An 18,121-nucleotide genomic window follows, 5' to 3' on the forward strand; every position below is an offset into this window, starting at 1 on the left:
CAATCAGTCCGAAAAAAGTTCATTTATTCTGAAATTTTTTATCAATTTTTGAAAATAGTTCACGCATTTACTAAAATAAAAAATAAAACCGAACAATACCGTCCCAGGAAAACAGAAAAAAAGAAATAAATCAAACAGAATCGTTCCAAGAAAGAAGAGAAAAAGAAAAAGGAAGAAAACAAATGAAATGCTGTAAGTAAACACAAATGTGAGGTGGCTGGGTTGGTTAGAGCAGCGTGCATATAACCAGGAAGTCCCGGTTCGAATCACACCCATGAACGCAGGTTGTTTGCGCGTTAAAAGAAAAAGGAAAAAAAAAGATAGATGGCTGGCCCAACTAGACGCGCGTGTGAGCGCCCATTTGCAAAAACAATAGAAACGGGCGCCTGAAGCGTCAAATAGGGAATGCCGGCGCTTAAGGCCCTGCTTAGGAGGTCTTGTGGCCATGGCGTTCAGCCCATCATATATTCCCACCTTTTTTGTCCATGACATATCGTCATGCAAAAGGAAGGCATTAGTCAAGAGGGATGTGGAGAAATCAGTGAGGAAGGAGAACTAGAACACCATTTGTCTTGTCCAAAGATCAAGTTTGACGATTACTACACAGCACTGACTAATATAGCCACAAGAAAGACCAGCAGTGATCAAGTTTGACGATCTTGTCCAAAGGTCACAAACGATCGCACCTTCACGGCACCGCCCATCCAATCCGAGCGCTTAATTAGCCACCGAGAACCATCCTTCGGATTGGGCTGGCACGCCTACTTAAACCACTCACCATCGGCCTCCACCAAACCACACACAATCTGTGACCACCGAGACAAGCTGTGTACCCAGCCGGCCACCATGGGCACGGTAAGGAACTACTCTCACCTCCTCCTCCTCCTCCTGCTCCTCCTCCTTCCATGGATTCTGCTGTCCCCCATCTTACTCGGTTTTGGCGGGGATTGAGGGGGATTAAATTCCTTGCAAGTTCCCGCAAATTAAAAATAAGAAAAATCTTGCAAGTCAAAATCCGCCTAAACCACCTTTGATCTGGCTCTGGCTCTTGGCAGGAGGGAGCCAAGCACACGCACATCAGGTTCAGGCTCCAGGTCGACATGCAGTGCCGGTGCATGGGCTGCATCGACAAGATCGACAAGGCCATGGCCGCCATCCGAACCTTCACAGGTACGCGCCTGACCCATCTTGCTTGGTTTACCTGTTTTCTGCTTGACTTTTTGGTCTGACAGGGGTTGAAACGTCGGTGGGAGACGTCGGGACTGGGGTCGTGGCCGTGGCGGGGAAGGTGGACCCGGCCGAGCTCTGCCAGTGGCTCAAGAGGAAGACGAGGAAGGACGTCAAGATCGTCCGCCCTCGTCGACCGTCTGACAATCGCAATAAGCAGGTATGCATCCCTCTTTTCTACTTGTACTGCAGAATGAAGGAAGCTTTGTGTAGTACTCCCTCCGTCCGAAAATACTTGTCATCAAAATGGACAAAAAATGATGTATGTAGAACTAAAATACATCTAGATACATCCCCTTCTATTCATTTTGATGACAAGTATTTCCGGACGGAGGGAGTATCCAAATGAGGAGCTGTGATATGTATTGTACTTTGGTATCCTCTCCAAACGGCGACAAGGATCGTGTGTACTCTGTTCTGTTCTTGCCAGAATGATGATACAAACACCTTGCATGAAACAGAAACCAGAAAAAGAGGTATTGGGATAAACCGTTTTGAAACAGGGGAAAAAGAAAAAACAAGATGAAGCTCTACATGTCCAAACACTTAACTTGAACCGCTGCCAGTTTTCACCACTTAAGGGAGTGAATTGTTTCCTATTTCAACAATTACTTCCACAACTAGGACTAAACTGCTACTTACTTGTTTGCAGAAAAGAAGCAGGGACACGCCGCCTTCAGCTCCACCGTTACCGCAACACTTGTCCAGGGCTCTACCGACGTCAAGAGTTCACTCTGACCACAAGGATCTGCATCTGATTGAGAAGAAGATCAGGGACCTCGACAAGGCCAGGGATACGTTGAAGATGAGGAACCTGAAGAATGAGCTGACTGCTACCAGGTGTGAGCTCAAACAGTCAAGAGAAGCGATCAGCAATGGCAAGAAGGCTCTCCTAGATGGTGCTCTGATCCAGCTCCACGCGTACAAGAAACTAGAATCACTCAGTCGGCTCACTATATGAGTGAGCTGACCACGCTTTTCGCCATTATTGTACTCTATAGCATGAGAATGGTCCGCCGGTGTAAAACTTGTTGCTGCCTAGTCTGCAAAACAAAACTTTCTTGAGGTTTTTATGCATCTCTGAAGCCTAATGTTATTGCATTGTTGTTACAACTGTCAACAAGCCATATGGGGTGTAAATTTCCTGCCATTACAGCTGTTATCCTGCTTGATGTTTTGGTATATCTGTAAGTGCATTTCATTTAAAGCGTACTGAAATCTGATTCAGAAACACTGCAGAGTTATCTCTGTTTCATTTAAATGTTACTGAAACCTGATTCAGAAACGCAGCAGAGTTGTCTCTGTTTAGATACAAGTTTAGTTTCAGCAGTGACCTTGCAACGAAGCAAACTGATGTATTGTTTGTTTGAAGTGTCAACAAGTCATGGAGTGTAAATTTCCATGCCACAACAGCAGTTACCCTACTTGATCCTTTGGTACATCTGTTACCACATTTCATTTCATTTTACTGAAATCTGATTCAGGAACACTGCAGAGTTACCTCTGTTTAGACAGAAGTCAAGTTTCAGTAGTGACCTTGCAACAAGGCAAAGTATTAGAGGTTTATACTTGAAAAATGGATATTAGACTAGCTGGGAGCAGAGAACTACAACAGTGAAGCAACATCAAATATCACTGTTGAATTCAAAGCACTGAAAGCACTCAAACACCTGCACCTTATTTGTAGCATCTTACGTTTAGAAGCAGCGTGAGGGCAGAGAGTTGGAGGGACGCACTGATGCTCATCAGATGTGCCGCCTATGGTCGCCGTCGTCGTCTACGTGGAGGTTGACGCCGTGGCTGCGGAGCGCGTTGAGGATGGCCCAGACCTTGGTGCGGTTCTTGAAGCCCTTCTTCTCGACCTCCTTGGAGGCGTCGGCGTGGATTGGCTCGCGGGCCAGGCCGTCGACCCGGAGGCGCATGGCGAGCACCTCGCCAACGGCGGCGGCTGCCTTGGCGTTGCAGGCGCGGCCGCTCTCCAGCCCATCCTGGAGGGGCTTCTCGACGGTGGAGGCGGTGAGCACGACGCGACCGCTCTGCCGGTCCACCACGTTGGCCGTCACGTACTTGAGCGAGATGAAGAGGCGCAGCACGTACCGCTTAGCCTGCGCCATGAGGACCCGGTCCGCCGCCGCGAGAGCAGCCGAGGACGCGCCTAGCACGCGTGGGGGAGGCCGAGCGCCTCTGCGGCGTTTCGACGAGCACCTTGGGGGCGCCCGGCGCGACCGGCCGAATGAGACTGTAGCGGGACGCGGAAGGACGGCGAGACAGGGCCGGGAGGACCGCCGGCGAGGCCGGATGAGTATCGACGCTGAAGGAGGAGGAGGGAGAGCCGGGCGGGGGCGGGGCGGAGCGGCGTCGACCGGCGCGGTGTAGCCGTCCGCACAGGAGAAGGCGAAGCAATTTCTGAGCGGGGCAGTCCTGCAGTGCGAGAGTCCGGCTACTATCCGATTGTCAAGGTCAGAAGACAGTGGGTGGTTTATCACGTAGCATCGTGAGAACCACACCCATTCCATGGGAAAGTATCAGGACTCCCATTCTTGGGGTACTCCCGATGCTCCAAGTTAAAAAAAAACATTCATAAATGTTTCAAAAAATTTCGAAAAACAATGTGAATGTTCGCAAGGAATGTAGCTACAACCCCTAAAAAATTCAGGTCCAAACTCGAAATGCACATTAAGAAACAAAAATGTGAAATCTGGCATGAATAGTGTAAACAAAAAGACAAAATCAACATTGACATTATTCACATCTGGATTTCACATTTCTGTTTCTCAATGTGCATTTTGAGTTTGGACCTGAAATTTCGGGGGTTGTAGTCACATCCCTTGCGAATATTCTTTTTTTTCCAGAATTTTTTAAAACATTTAAGATTTATTTTTAAACTTGGAGCACCGAGAGTACCCCAAGGATGGGAGTACCAGATCCCCCCCCCCCCCCCCATTCAATGTCACTAACAATGGGTGAGAAAGTACAATAGTAATCTCAACAGTGCATTAGTGTTTACACGAAGGATCTCGTGAAGCCCCCGAGGCAGAATAATGTGAATTTTGACAAGGTGTACAAAATTATCAGCAGTTTCTTCGGATCAATTGAGAGGGTTCCATTCAGCCATTCACAGAGCGGACGCGTCGGAACCTATGCGGGCGCATAAGTTGAGATCGGACAGACGATGACGTTAGCAGGACAATGGAAGTATTTGCGGAGGTGGAGGCTAGTGGCCCGGAGTTCACTTAGTTGGTAAAAATATTATCGATTAGTCCGGCTTAATTAATCGTCTTCTAGACACACCTTCAATTAAATATATAATTTTTTTTAGATAAGATAGTTGTATGAAGACTATATTTTTTGTTTACAATGTAAATGATTTCAGTGACCAGAAAAGTTCACTTTCATTTGTTTCTTTTTCGTTTCCTAGATGAGAAGGCAAACATACTTGAGCATTATGAAAAAACAAGTATTGTTCTCTCAGAAGTTAGAAGTTTCCATTTGATAACTTTGGTACTAAAATTCTTTAAAAAGAAAGGCCAGTCTGCTATCAGCACCAAGATTATGTGTCAGTCGTAGACTCTTAATTGCCAATAATTCTTTTATTTGTTTGATTCCTTCTATTCATATTTGTGCAACAAGAAATTAGTTTCAAGATTGTTCCGGGTGAGGATTGAACAAGTGAATTTAAGGTGGCATCAGGCTGAGTCTTTTGATACCTTGCTCTACTTTTCTTTTGCTTTATAGAATTATTCTCGTCACTGGAGATGTATGTTAATCCTCTAGCTTTGCTCATTTTATCTTTTGATTTCTTCTTAGTTGGTAGAATATTGTGCCCTTGTTCATAGGGTGAAATGCATGTTGAGATCTCAAGTCATTGTTTTCTAGGTCAGCGACATGTTCATGGTGGTTGGGGTCTAGATTCAAAGAGATCAACGATCTACCAAAATATAAAGAAGACAATGTTGGTAAGGTGGGTTTTGAGCAAAGTTTCAAATCGCGGGCAAAGTCATTTCGCGGCTGGCTCGGCCAGCCGCTACAGCCGCTATAGCCCGCAATAGCGGCCGCTAAGCACTTTCGCGGGAACAGTGCATGTGCTTGTCATTCTGAAGCTCAAGTAGTACATGTGCATATTTGTCTCAGAAAACAGAGGATTTTCACTAAAAAACAGGGGATTTTCAGTAGAAAACAGGTATAAATTCAGAAAACAAGTGTTCACAAATTGGCTGCAGTCTAGATCTACTAGCTGTTCTGCTACTGAACCAAATGGCAAACGAGTGAAGGCAGCAAACATATTCTTCCTGTACTCAATCAACAAATGAATGAAGGACAGAGAGGATTGGAGGACTCATAGACGTCGTTCTGCAGAGGTCCTTCGTCGCCAGTCGCAGCCTTCCTGACCGTGGTGTGAAGCTATGGGGCGGAACGTGGTCGCATCCCACTGTTGCAGAAACTGCCCGGAGTCTTGGGCGTCGCCTTGCCATCACTGGTTCCGGCCAAGCAACGGCCGGCCTGCCGAGCGCACATGTGAGTTACCGCGCAGCCGCCACAATGTTTTCGGTGGAGGGAAGGAAGGGAACGGGAAGAGAGGGAGACGATGCTAGGTTTCTGGAAGAGCTCCTCTGGCTTATCGGGGCAAAATTTGGGCCGAGCCCTTTTGGGCCTCACTTTCGGCCTGTCCCAGCTAACTTGCAGCGACAGCGAAGGGATTTAGCGCCGTTTCGCGCAGCGATTGCGTGATTACCGCAGATCGCGTTTTTTCAATGATAGCGTCGCGGGGAGGCTCCCAACCAGCGATTGCGCCGCGATCGCTCGAGTTTCGCCCGCGATTTAAAACTTTGGTTTTGAGCTATGCCTTACTTTCTGAATGTTGTTTGTGAAAAAGTATTATCAACTCTCTCTGTCTCTCAATTATGACTGGTCGTTGCGCCAAGGCTGATTCTGAGTTGTAGGTCTTATCATGGTCTCGTAAGGCAAGTCTAACAAAGATAACAAGTCTAACAAAGAAACATACTAAGGTTGGTTAGTAGTTCCTACAACCGAAGCTATTATTCATGCAACTGCATGGTTCCTAATGTTTGTCTATTAATGAAATAATAATGCCAAGGTCCTTCAAATTGTACAGGTTTCTTTAGTCCAGATGTGCATGGGAATGAACTACTTCCAGAATTAGTTTTCTACAAAATGTAGTGATACTTATAAAGAAGTTTCATAGAAAACAACATTACTCTGTTTCATCTCGACTATTTTTTACATCAGAAGCCAACCTCGTTCAACTCAGTGACCATCACCAATTCATGAGGAGGGCTTGGAATCTAGTGCTGCACCACAGAAAAGCACGAGTGCAACTATACAACTAACCGATATGGCTGTTGCACCATTGGAGTCTGGCGTTGCTTCAATATTGGATAAAGTGAGTTCACAAATTACATGCTTGTGTGCAGAGGCGTAGCCAGACCCCAGGCAATAGGGGCCATGGCTGTAAAAACCTTTGTATACCATAGCTATTTTTGTCACTGTAGCAACTACAAATACTCTAGCTAAGAAGGTTAGCCTGGGGCGGTGTGGCGGCTGAGTGTCTCTCGATAAGCTCGGTCGTGCCTCAGCGCCAGGACTATATCTCACTATTCAGCAAGATGTACGACATGCTCATGTGAAGCTTTTCTCATCACGCAGTTGTTAGGCCGGTCCATTTAGTTGGACTTTTTTTTTTCCAATCGCTGCTTGCTCGTGTTTCGTTCTTTCTTCTTTCTTTCGCTCGTTGTAGAGTTTAGTGTTTTTCTTCTTTTTGCCTATTAATTACACTGCTTTGGTTTGGATCAGTTTTTTCTTTCTACCTTTTTTGTGTTTTACGGTTTTCATTTGTGTGTGTGTTTTTTATACGGTTTTCTTCTGTTCATTGTTTTTTCAATCTATTACAATTTTCTTTGGTTTCCATTTGTTTTACATTTCTCTATCGCGTTTTTTCATTAAAAAAATATTGGCAAAAGAAGAATAAAAAAGTCTAGTAAAAGAAAAGTCAAAAATATTAGGAAAATTAAAAAAGGAAAATATTATGAAAACAAAAATAAGAAGACAAATAAAAGAAAAGGAAAATATTAGGAAAAGGAAAAAACCTTTGTTTATTTTTAGTTTTAATATTAGACTGTACATGTTCAACTATTGCACAACCTGCAAAATATTGAAATAAAAAAGAAAAAATGGGAAAAGAACAATAATAAACAAATACCAGTAAACGAAAAGTAAAATTATTAGGAAAAGAAAAATAGAAAAATATTAGGAAAATAAAAATTAATAAGACTAATAAAATAAAATGAAATATTACGAAAAGGGAAAAGCCTTAATAAGACTAATCCAAACGCACGAATGTCGACGACGGAGCGATCAGCGGGGCGGTGGTCCGACCTGCCCGACGAACTCGTCGGCATGGTCCGCTCCAGGATCGCCTCACTAGGCGACCGCGTGCGCTTAATCGCCGTATGCAAGTCGTGGCGGGCCGCCGCGTCGCGGCAACCGGCGCCTCCTGCCGCTCCGGTGCTGCTCCTCTCGCTGTGGGCAGGCTTGGAGAAGAAGCACATGTGCGGCCCCGACGGCAGTTGGGTCTTCCGCGTCCCAAGCAAGGCAGACGGTAAGCGATTCCTAGGCTCCCATGACGGTGGATGGGTCGTGGTGTCCGACTCCCATGTGCTCACCGTTGTGAACCTCTTCTCTGGAGTCGAGGTGGCGCTCTCCCCCAAACAATCCCGGCCGGCCTTATTCATGGAGAACATGCAGAAGATCATCTTCTCTCAACACCCTACCTCCTCCAACGGCTGCATCCTCGCCGCCATCGTGAAAAATTGGTCCCATATTGCGTTGTGCAGACTTGGCTGCCCAGAAGGCGAGTGGACCACATATGGCCGGCGCGAGTGGACCACTGGCTGGCGCAGAAAGGTGATCTTTGACATTGCCTTCTGCAATGGCGAGCTCTATGGCCTCATGGGCGAGGAGGGTGAGAGCGACAGCGAGCTACTGGTTAGATTTGAAATCGGAGCAAAAAAAGACGGCACACCTGTGATCATAACAAACCACGAGCTCCCTATCCAAAGGCCCACTAGCACCAACAATTGTTCACCGTACGCCAGGTACATCTTTGAACTGCATGGCAAGCCATGGATGGCGGTAATGACTCGATGGTTGCCCAACCGTGAGCCTTTCTTCAGGGTCTTCAAGCTTGTTGATGCCGGCACTGATGAGGTTTGCGAGGCAGAGGTGACGAGCTTCGACGACCACGCCTTGTTCTTGGGGCCACGGTGGTCTAAGGCAGTGCACGTGCCAGTGGGTGCCGGGCACCACAGTCCGGAGAGAAACCACATCTATTACTCTACCTACTCACCAGAAAACAAGTCATCGGGAGATGAGGTGTACTCGGTAACATCAAACCATGGCACGTATATTGAGATGTGTTGCAAGAAAGATCAAAATATCGAAGACGGTGTCGACAAAATAGGATACTATGTGAGTGCTCGGAATGATGCAGTGTGGCTTCTTCCTCCAGACTTGTAGTTGATCGACGTATTACTTTGTCTGTTGGGGAAGGAAACACGAGACCGAACAAAATTGCTAGCGAAGTTTACATTTCAGGATCAACTGGTTTCACTTGTCTGCAGTAGCGGTTTCAGGCCCGAGAGGCAACAAGAAATATATGATTCTCATGTGACGGTACGTGCTATAAAATACTTTTATTCTTTCTGGGTTTATATACCCTTGGTGGTGGACATGTTGAAACATATACACAGAGTTGCATATTTGCGATTAAAGCTCGCCGTTCACTGAATTAATCTGCTACTCTGGCGTCGTGGTGGTGTGACGTCGATCGATGGCCGGTGGTAGCAGTGAGCTTGCGGATGCTGGGAGGATGGAGTGTGCTGTATGACGGGAGAAATCCTTCTCCGACTCTGGTCGGAGGCTGCAATGGTGTCGCCAACAGCGACGTTCCCCTTGTTGAAGGCGCTGCATTGGTCCTGCTGTCCTGTCCTTTGCTCGACGTTTCTGCTCTGGTGTTGGTGGCGGTGACTTGTCGACGACACACGGTTTTTGTGGCTCGATGGATGGCTGGATGAGATGCATTGTTCTAGGACTTGGTGATCTCCAGGTGAAAGCCTCGCATTGACTTTTGTTGGTGGCGGCGACGACAATGTCCTGGGACATCGTTTCCCTTCTTGGAAGCGTCGTCGAGGAGCCCCTTCACCTCTCTTCTTTTGGGTCTCAAGTTCTCCGGGTGAAAACCGGAGTTGAGGCTTTGGCCGGAGCAGCCGTCGACGACGTGTATGTCGCTTCCCCCTTGGGGGCGTCGCCTTTGAGGTCCAGTCTTTTGTCTGGTGGCAGTGCCTCGTGTTTGTCTTGTAGTTTGGCGTCGGCTAGGCAAGTGTGTGTTCTCGGGGCCGGTGTGGAAGCCGGAGCGGCGGCTCCCCAGATGGTTCTCTCTCCCTTGCTTCTCAATGAAAAGGTCACATAAGCTGCCCGACATAATTGTGATCCATCTAATACAGTATGTTTGTTTGTTTACCATGTTAGTCATCACGTACTTGAGCGAGATGAAGAGCCGCATCGTGTACTGCTTGTCCTGCGCCATGGATGTTGTTTCTGCCTCCACTTCCACAAGAGAGCTGAGGACGTGCCTAGTAAGTGTGGAGGCGGTCGAACACTTCGGTGTCATTTCGACGAGCAGCTAGCTGCGTTGGGTCTAGCCGTGTGAAAGTGTGGAGGGAAGACAACTACGAAGTTGGGCTGGGAGGGCCGCAGGTGCGCTTGGCTGGAGGGGGGTCGATGTTGAAGAAGGAGAAAAGAGGTGGGGTGGGCGGGGAGACGTCGACCGGCAGGGTGGCGCCGACCACGTAGGAGAGGGTGAGGGGACACAAGTGCTTGTCGGGGTAGCGGGCGTGGTAGACTGGATGTAGGAAGGACTAAAATTCAAGTAACATTATTATGTAAAAAAATTATCACGTCCAACCAAAATTTACTAACTTTTTCATAACAAAATAAACCAAATTTATATTGAATTTAAATTTAACTTGGATATATTCCAAGTTGCCAAGGACACACAAACAAACCTCACAAATAACAATTCTAAAAAATGTCAATCGGTGGTGCTCCTTGCCACGCGATGGGGCTCCTTATGTGTTTTCAGATGTACTCCCTCCATTCCTAAATATTTATCTTTTTAGAGATTTTAAATGACTACCACATTCGGATGTCTATCGACATATTTTAAAGTGTAGATTCACTCGTTTTGCTTCGTATGTAGTCATTTGTTAAAATCTCTAAAAAGACAAATATTTAGAAACGGAGGGAGTAGTAAATATTAGTTCTCTACAAGTCTTGAGGATGAAGCCATATGGCATTATTCCATCCTCTGTTATAATAAATTATTTTGTTCACACCATCTTCGGTATTTTGCTCTTCCATGTAGAACATAGCAATGAACACACCATTATCTTCGATGAGTTGAGTTGAGTTAGCAGTGGAGTAGTTGACGTGGTTTTCCTCCGAATAATGAGGCCCCACATCCATCGGCATATGCACCGCCTTAGAACACATTGGCCCCAAGAACAAGACGTGGTCGTCGAAGCTTGTCACCTCTGCCCACTTTGTACTTGTTGACATCGTCGGTGTTGGTGTCAACAAGCCCGAAGACCCTAAAGAAAGGCTCATAGTCGAGCATCCTTTCAGTCGCCACCGCCATCGACGGTTTTCCATGCAACTCGAAGATGTACCTGTCGAGTGTTGACCTATTGTAGGAGCTGGTGGACTTTTCAATGGTAAGCAGATGGGTTGCCGTGATCACCGGCATGCCATCTTCTTTCATTCCGATTTCATATTGAATCAATACGTCATTGTCTCCCTTGAGCGGACCCGTCCAGACACAGAGGTCACCAAGGGCAAAGAGCTCGCCATTACAGAAGGCATTATCAATGATCGATTCCTCATGCCAAAGCTCACCAAGGGCATAGAGCTCAGCACCGCAGAAGCCAATGTCAGTGACCGGTGCCTTATGCCAATGATGTGTGGTCCACTCGCCGTCCGGGCAGCCAACTTTGCATAAGGCAACGCCATACCGATCTTTTAAGATGGCGGCGAGGATGCAACCATCCGATGAAGTAGGGTCTTGAGAGAAGATGATTTTCTCGAAAATGCAGTCATCTTTGGGAGAGCATATCGAGGACGTGGAAATCATCGAAACCATACTCTGCTTGGGGGAGAGCTTCACCTCAACGCCAGAGAAGAGGTTCACGACCATGAGCACGTGGCAGCCGAACGCCGCGACCCAGCCGCCGTCGTAGGAGCCGAGGTACAGCTTGTTGATCACCTTGCTCGGGGCACGGAAGGCCCAACTGTAGTCGGGGCCGCACAGGTGGCCCTTTCCCCTGTTTTTCCATGGGGAGAGGAGCAAAAGGGGGAGGGCGGGACGCGCTGGCTGCCGCGACGCGGCGGCAGCGGCACGCCACGACTTGCAGACGGCGGAGAAGCCCGCGCGGTCGCGTGGGGAGCATATCCTGAGGCGAACCAGGCCAAGGAGGTCGTGTGGGAGGTCGGACCACCGCGCCGCCGACGGGTCGATGCCGCTGTCGCCCGCAGCCGGCTGCGTCGTCGTCGACATCTATGTGTGTTTGGATCGGTCACGCGTAACAGAAGCCGTTGGTTTTAACTGGCTAGATCAAGCCTGCAGCCATAACAGAACTGCACCCGGCCGGACGGCCGGACTTGCCTGAAAAGTTCTTCTTTTACTAGCCGGACACGGCGCTATGGTTCTGCTACGTGCAGAAAACGTTATACTATTGGATGCATGCATCTATGCATGGCAAGTCACGAGACAATTGCCGTGTATCTGTATCGGTTTCCAAACACAGGGAGGTCTTTATAGCGCACGGACCGGGATGTCGACGCAGACGGCCGCCGGCGTCGGCAGCATCAACCGGTCAGCCGCGCGGTGGTCTGACCTCCCCGACGACCTCCTCGGGATGGTCATCCTCAGGGTCACCTCCCTGCACGACCGCGTGCGCATCGCCGCCGTCTGCAAGTCGTGGCGCGCTGCCGCGTCGCAGCAACCGGCGCCTCCCGCCACGCCGCTGCTGCTCCTCTTGCCATGGGCAGGCCGGAAGTGGAAGAAGCACCTATGCGGCCCCGACGGCAGTTCGGTTTTCCAGGTTCCACCCAAGGCGGCTAAGAAGTGGTTTCTTGGCTCCCACGACGGCGGCTGGGTCGCGGCGACGGACTTCAATGAGCTCACTATCGTGAACCTCTTCTCCGGAGACGAGCTGCCGCTCTCCCCCAAGCAGAAAACGATCTTCTCAAGAAGGTATCCCTGGCCAACACTGGAAGAACGGGAGAACAACTTAGAGAAAATCATCTTCTCTCAAGACCCCACCTCCTCGAATGGATGCATCCTTGCCGGCATCAAGAAAGATCAGTCCCATATCACGTTGTGCAGAGTTGGCAGCATGAAAGGCGAGTTGAGCACATACCGGTGGCACGGGGAGAAGATCTTGGACATCGTCTTCTGCAATGGCGAGCTCTATGGCCTTACGGAACCCAACGAGTCACTGATTAAATTTGAAATAGGAATGAAAGAAGACGACACGCCGATGATAACGGCAGCCCACCAGCTCGCGATCCAAAGCCCCTCTAGAGCCAACAACCCTCCATCGCAAGCCAGGTATATCTTCGAGCTGCATGGCAAGCCGTCAATGGCGGTGATGGCCTCTTGGCTACCCAATTGCCATCCTTTCTTCAGGGTCTTCAAGCTCGTTAACACCATGGCTACTGAGGTTTGTGACTATAAGTGGGTAGAGATGACAAGCTTCGGTGACTACGCCTTGTTTTTGGGAAGGAAGTGCTCTAAGGCTGTGCATGTGCCGGTGGGTGCCAGACGACATGGAATGGAGAGAAACCACATCTACTATTCCACTATGTACGCACCATGGTATAAGGAGTACAAACCGCTATCGGGAGACGAGATTTACTCGGTAGTATCAGACATACACAATGGCAAGTACAGTGATATGTATTGCAAGGAAGACCAAAATGTCGAAGATGGTGTGGGCAGAATAGGGTACTATGTGGGCACTTGGTATGACGACATATGGCTTCTTACTCCAGACTTTTAGGCGCATTATTACTAGTGGTTGGGGAACATGCGATTGAAACCCGGCTATCCGTTATGCTTACATTTTAATTTCAATCTGTTTTCCTTGTCTCCAATAGAAGTTTCAGAGCTGAGAGGCAAGAAGAATTACGATTCACATACATAGTCAGATAACTTATTTGTGTGGTTTATGTGTCCTTGGCGGCGGAGATGTGTCATAGAGTAAAGAACCACGTTTCACATACATAGTCATACCTTAACTGTGTGGTTTATGTGTCCTTGGCGGTGGAGGTGTTGTCACAGAGTGAAGGTATCAGAGTCAATTTAGTCGTATCACACAGTATCGTGCTTCTAAATTCTAATCTTGTCCGTCATGTATTTGGCTACTAAGCAACAGTTTGACAGCTTAATTACGGCCACGCTTGATCCACTGTGAAGGATCCAGACCCAAAAAGCTCCAAAACATGTACCTGGGTCGTATGCGCAGGCGAAGCATGTGGTGGAGGAGGGTTGGCTTGGCTCGTCGACTCATGGCTCGGTAACAGGACCTTCGAAGATTGTGTCGCATATTTCATGTGCACATGACTTCGGGAGCCAAACCGCATTTCCGCTACTTATATATGTTAGCAAAAATAGCGAAGAGTAGTTGCCTGCCTCCAGACACAAATGAGAATGATAAGAAGCCAGGACAAAACTTCATTTCAATATTATAAAAACACCGACAGAAATCCGCATTACTTAGCCTGGAGCCTTCATGCAAATGCTTCAGGTTCCATTTGCTGACCACATGTATAGTTCAGCCTCCAGATCTCATAGGACCGTATCAACTGATGCGCTCATCACCAAGACAATCATATATAAACAATAACACATCATAGCATCAAAATCCAATTCAAACCTGGTCCTAAAATTTACTTACCTACAACAGGATTGAGTAATTCTTATTTTTCTACATCCAAGTGGTTCTGACTTCTGAGTAAAGAAAAGCAGATCAAACAAGAGCCAGACAAGTCATAGAGTTACTCCAACCGACCTTTATTACATGAACTTCCTGAAAGCCTTCAGCTATCTTCATGAACATAAGTAGTCTTTAATCCTTGCAGCATGGTCAGCGTCCATTTCAGAATGGGTCTGCAAGTGAATTCTGGGAGCTGACTCGATGCCCTGGGCCAACAGCTTCTTCATCGCTTTCAACTTCTTCTTTGCCCGTGGAAGCCTACCAGGCTTAAAAACGGCCATGTGTTTGCACTTGCTACATGCCAGTCTATCATACAGGTACACATCCTTCAGATTCACCGCTGCTATCATGACACGCCTGACATAACTCACCATGTAATTTACAAAGCAAAAGATGACGAGCTTGGCAAGGCGGCGGTGCTTGAAATGTGGTCTAGGTGATTCCCACTCGACGCCCTTGTTCTCGCTAAGCGAGAGTTCCATCCTCATTTTCGGATCAATTATCATTTCACACGGATGATCAATTACCTGCATTCCAACCATATATAGGACGTATGTAAAAGAAACATGTTAGTTTTGTTTTGCCACTCATAGGACATCTGTACTCCACAGGTGTGTGCAACCATGCAAGGGTAATAATAATAATAGAGCAACTCCTCAAACTAAAAAGAAAAGAGAACAAGCTCTAGGTGACGTCATGTAGCAGAGTAACCCATACAAAAAGAACAAGTGGATTTAGGTAAGAACATACCGACATGTACAACTCTTCAAGTGATGGCGCAGCTTCCAGAATGAAATTTGTCCACTTGAGATCAGACCCTTCAGGAATGCAAACTAGACTGACAATCCTTAGTCTGTGGAACGCAGATGCCAGCCTTTCGCTCAGACACTCTGGTTGAACCCAAATCTGCAACAACAAACACATAATATGATGTTCTTTAAAAAGGAGAGCTCATAATAGGATGAGTAGAGAACAAGTGAAGCCGGTACAATGCAATCATCCCGACTTACCTTTTCGCATTTAAACCCCAACCGCAGTTCTTGTATGTGTGTCTCACAAAGTAATGTACTTAACATGACCATTTTGTGCCGACTAAGACCAACATTTGTGAGGTTCAAAAACTCGAGCAGTGGGACATGACCAAATGACAGTGGTAGTTCTTCGAAATCCATCCAACATGTGAACGTTGTCCGGGTGAGTCTTGGGAGCCACTTGAGTTCGACTTTGTAAAAACGGCAGTTGACCATACTGAGCTCACTGAGCTGAGCGTGTTCAACCTGGAGTGTTAAACGCTTCTGTGTGTCGCAATTGAGAAAACCTAAGTAGTTTAATCGCTTGCAAGTGACGAAGATGTTGGAGACGAAGTCAGATTCAACAAATCTCAAATTCTCCATGTAGAGGCGCGTCAAACCAGTAAATGCATTCAGACACTCGTTAAAAAATGACACAAACTGTGCCCCGTAGTTCAACACATCATCAAGAGTGCACTGTCGGCGTTTCTTGACTGTCAAAACTGTGAATTCGGCGTTCTCAATCTTGTGTGTCGTCATGGCGCTGCCAACAGCATGTCCAATGGATACGGGGACATCACCTCTCAAGTAGAAGGTGGTAGACAGGAGGCGGATGGTGTCTTCCCCTGGACATCTGCGGGTCAGTAAGCTCTTTGTCGCTTCAACAGCAGCTGCATTGACCCGAACCAAGTCACCATCAGGCTGGGGCTTTATGATAAGTCGAGGGAGCTTGCAAGAGAGCTGACTCCACCGTCTGGAAAGGGTGCTGATTCTCGCAGCTTCACGGACATCGAGTCGGTCAAGAATGTTGACCAGAATGTCGCTGGGCAAGGTGCTGATTCTATCATCTGCGTTGACTTTCTGCATTTGTCACGGGAACAAATCAGAGTTGATTTTAGCACCAGTCGCAAAAACGCACTTTTGATATTCTCATGGATGGAATTTTTATGTAGTAACCAAGAGATACAAACTTGAAATATATACTTTTTCCACAAAATATTTGTAATCGTGAAAGAAGCTATTTTGGTTCAGTCTCCAAGATGCCATTTTAATTAATGTAGTCAAGAAGACACAAACTTGATATATAACTTTCCCCTAAAAAAATTCAAGTTTTAATGAAGCAACTACGAATGGGCCTAGCTAGATGCAACGAGAGGACAATGAACTCACTTCCATGGCTCCCCTAAGATAATTCAAGTTTGAGCAGCTTTTTTTTTTTAAGGAAGCAAAGATGCAGCTTTGAATAGGTTAAAAGATATACGTGCATGCATGGTTCTATTTTATTTTACTGCATCGAAAGTAATTTTTTGGTATGCTGGAAGAAGAAATTTTGATTTGGCGTGAAAGATTGGATTTTGATCCGTGGTTTTAGAGGAAGAAGTGTCTTAACAAAGAAATATATTCAGAGGAAGGAGATGACAAGGAACTCACGTCCATGGCTCCCGTCTAGGTCTGCCGAGGCTGGCCCGAGAAGAAGATGCAGCTGATGGCTCGGGAGTTGCGGTTCTGCGTCGAGATCTGATGACTGCCGGGGCGTCCGCGGTTTGGGTTCGGCCTGGAAGACCCAAAAGAGAGAGATGTAGTCGATCTTATTCTTCTAGTCTAAGAAGAGACCCAAAAGATCTTGATTGCTTCTCCTCCTTTCGGGCCTCGGTGGTGCGCGTCGTTGGGCCAGGACCACCAACATCCCTTTGGGCCTCGTATTAGACGCTAAAGGCTTCAAGTAGGAGGCAATTATGAGGCTATTGTTAAAGAATTTAGAACCAGAGCTAGTTCTTTCGTTAGTACTCCCTCCGTTCGGGAATACTTGTCATCTGACAAGTATTCCCGAACGGAGGGAGTAGTTGCCTACTACACTCAAGAACCGTTGGAGCCGAAGGTGGGGTGTGCCCTGCCTGCCGGGACTGCCATTGTGTCAGCCTTCTGCTGCGCACTACTGTATATAGTAACGCTAAATTAAGCGTGAGTGTAGAATAGATTATTCTACACCCCTAATAACGCTCTATACAAAAATATAGTAACGTAGCATATAAAATATAGTAATTTTTTTTGCGGGATAGATATAGTAATTTTTTGACAATGTACTAAATCAAAAACTTGGATAGTAAAAAATATATTTCAGAATTAGTATATTTTATATAGTGTTTTTCTAGATTTTGTACATAGCGTTACTAGGGGTGTAGAATAAGCTATTCTACACTCATCTGCAGACATTTTGTTTCAAGAGTTAAAATCTTAATCATCTTGTTTAAACAGATACTCCCTCCGTAATAAAATACAGGAGCGTTTAGATCATCACTACTTTAGTGGTCTTAACACATATATTTCTTACAGAGGGAGTACATTTTGTCCGAGAGTACTTACTACTTGGACACAAATGTGTGCTGGAATTTAGTCTATATTGGGGCAGCCCAATAACTATTTCAGAAATTCCTAATAAATCCTAGAGGCCCACTTAGCCCATTTGTGCAAGACAAGGGATACTACTAAAGTTTAGTCCCACATTGCTAGTCTAGTGGGAGTTGGACCTCCTTATAAGGGAGGTTCTTTCCCTACTTGTACGAGCATGAGAACAAGAGGGACATCCACGCGCGCTCCTCCTCCGCCGCCCGCCGCGCCGCGGGTTGCGGGAATGAGCCGAGCCGATGTCTAATTTTTGCCACGCACTACGGGTATACGAAAGGTCACTTGGGAGCTGGAAAGTTTTGCGGTAGTGGACAATTAATATGAACGGCGCACCCTTCGCGTGCCGCCTGTTCACTTCGCCTCCCTCCGTTGCTTCGCCTCCCATCGCAGCCTGTTCGCATCCATCTC

At 47.0% G+C, this 18,121-nt stretch overlaps 3 protein-coding genes across 3 annotated transcripts; 1 reads left to right on the forward strand and 2 right to left on the reverse strand.

Moving 5' to 3' along the window:
• The first annotated feature begins 742 nt into the window (after positions 1-742).
• Positions 743-2,377, forward strand: LOC123113010 (uncharacterized). Its single transcript, XM_044534111.1, has 4 exons — positions 743-855; positions 1,056-1,170; positions 1,233-1,387; positions 1,880-2,377. Exons 1-4 carry the CDS (start codon positions 847-849, stop codon positions 2,186-2,188), a joined length of 588 nt encoding a protein of 195 aa, XP_044390046.1. The 5' UTR covers positions 743-846; the 3' UTR covers positions 2,189-2,377.
• Positions 2,378-2,668: 291 nt separating this feature from the next.
• LOC123113011 (50S ribosomal protein L18) lies at positions 2,669-3,707 on the reverse strand. The gene has a single exon (XM_044534112.1). It carries the CDS (start codon positions 3,339-3,341, stop codon positions 2,973-2,975), a length of 369 nt encoding a protein of 122 aa, XP_044390047.1. The 5' UTR covers positions 3,342-3,707; the 3' UTR covers positions 2,669-2,972.
• Positions 3,708-14,221: 10,514 nt separating this feature from the next.
• Positions 14,222-16,796, reverse strand: LOC123116789 (uncharacterized). The gene is made up of 4 exons (XM_044537697.1): positions 16,739-16,796; positions 15,308-16,168; positions 15,048-15,203; positions 14,222-14,824 (listed from the first exon to the last, which is right to left on the reverse strand). The coding sequence occupies exons 1-4, from the start codon at positions 16,742-16,744 to the stop codon at positions 14,411-14,413; spliced, it is 1,437 nt and encodes a 478-aa protein (XP_044393632.1). The 5' UTR covers positions 16,745-16,796; the 3' UTR covers positions 14,222-14,410.
• Between the last annotated feature and the right edge of the window lie 1,325 nt (positions 16,797-18,121).

The sequence above is a fragment of the Triticum aestivum genome, chromosome 5B (genome assembly GCF_018294505.1).
Source record: "Triticum aestivum cultivar Chinese Spring chromosome 5B, IWGSC CS RefSeq v2.1, whole genome shotgun sequence".
Lineage (NCBI taxonomy): Eukaryota > Viridiplantae > Streptophyta > Magnoliopsida > Poales > Poaceae > Triticum > Triticum aestivum.

Coding starts and splice junctions, on each gene's coding strand:
- LOC123113010 (XM_044534111.1), top strand. Junction 1,171..1,232: donor CGCCATCCGAACCTTCACAG/GTACGCGCCTGA, acceptor TTGGTCTGACAG/GGGTTGAAACGTCGGTGGGA. Junction 1,388..1,879: donor CTGACAATCGCAATAAGCAG/GTATGCATCCCT, acceptor ACTTGTTTGCAG/AAAAGAAGCAGGGACACGCC.
- LOC123116789 (XM_044537697.1), bottom strand. Junction 15,204..15,307: donor TGGGGTTTAAATGCGAAAAG/GTAAGTCGGGAT, acceptor TTGTTGTTGCAG/ATTTGGGTTCAACCAGAGTG. Junction 14,825..15,047: donor TTGAAGAGTTGTACATGTCG/GTATGTTCTTAC, acceptor GTTGGAATGCAG/GTAATTGATCATCCGTGTGA.
- LOC123113011 (XM_044534112.1), bottom strand. CDS start 3,341: ATGGCGCAGGCTAAGCGGTACGTGCTGCGCCTCTTCATCTCGCTCAAG.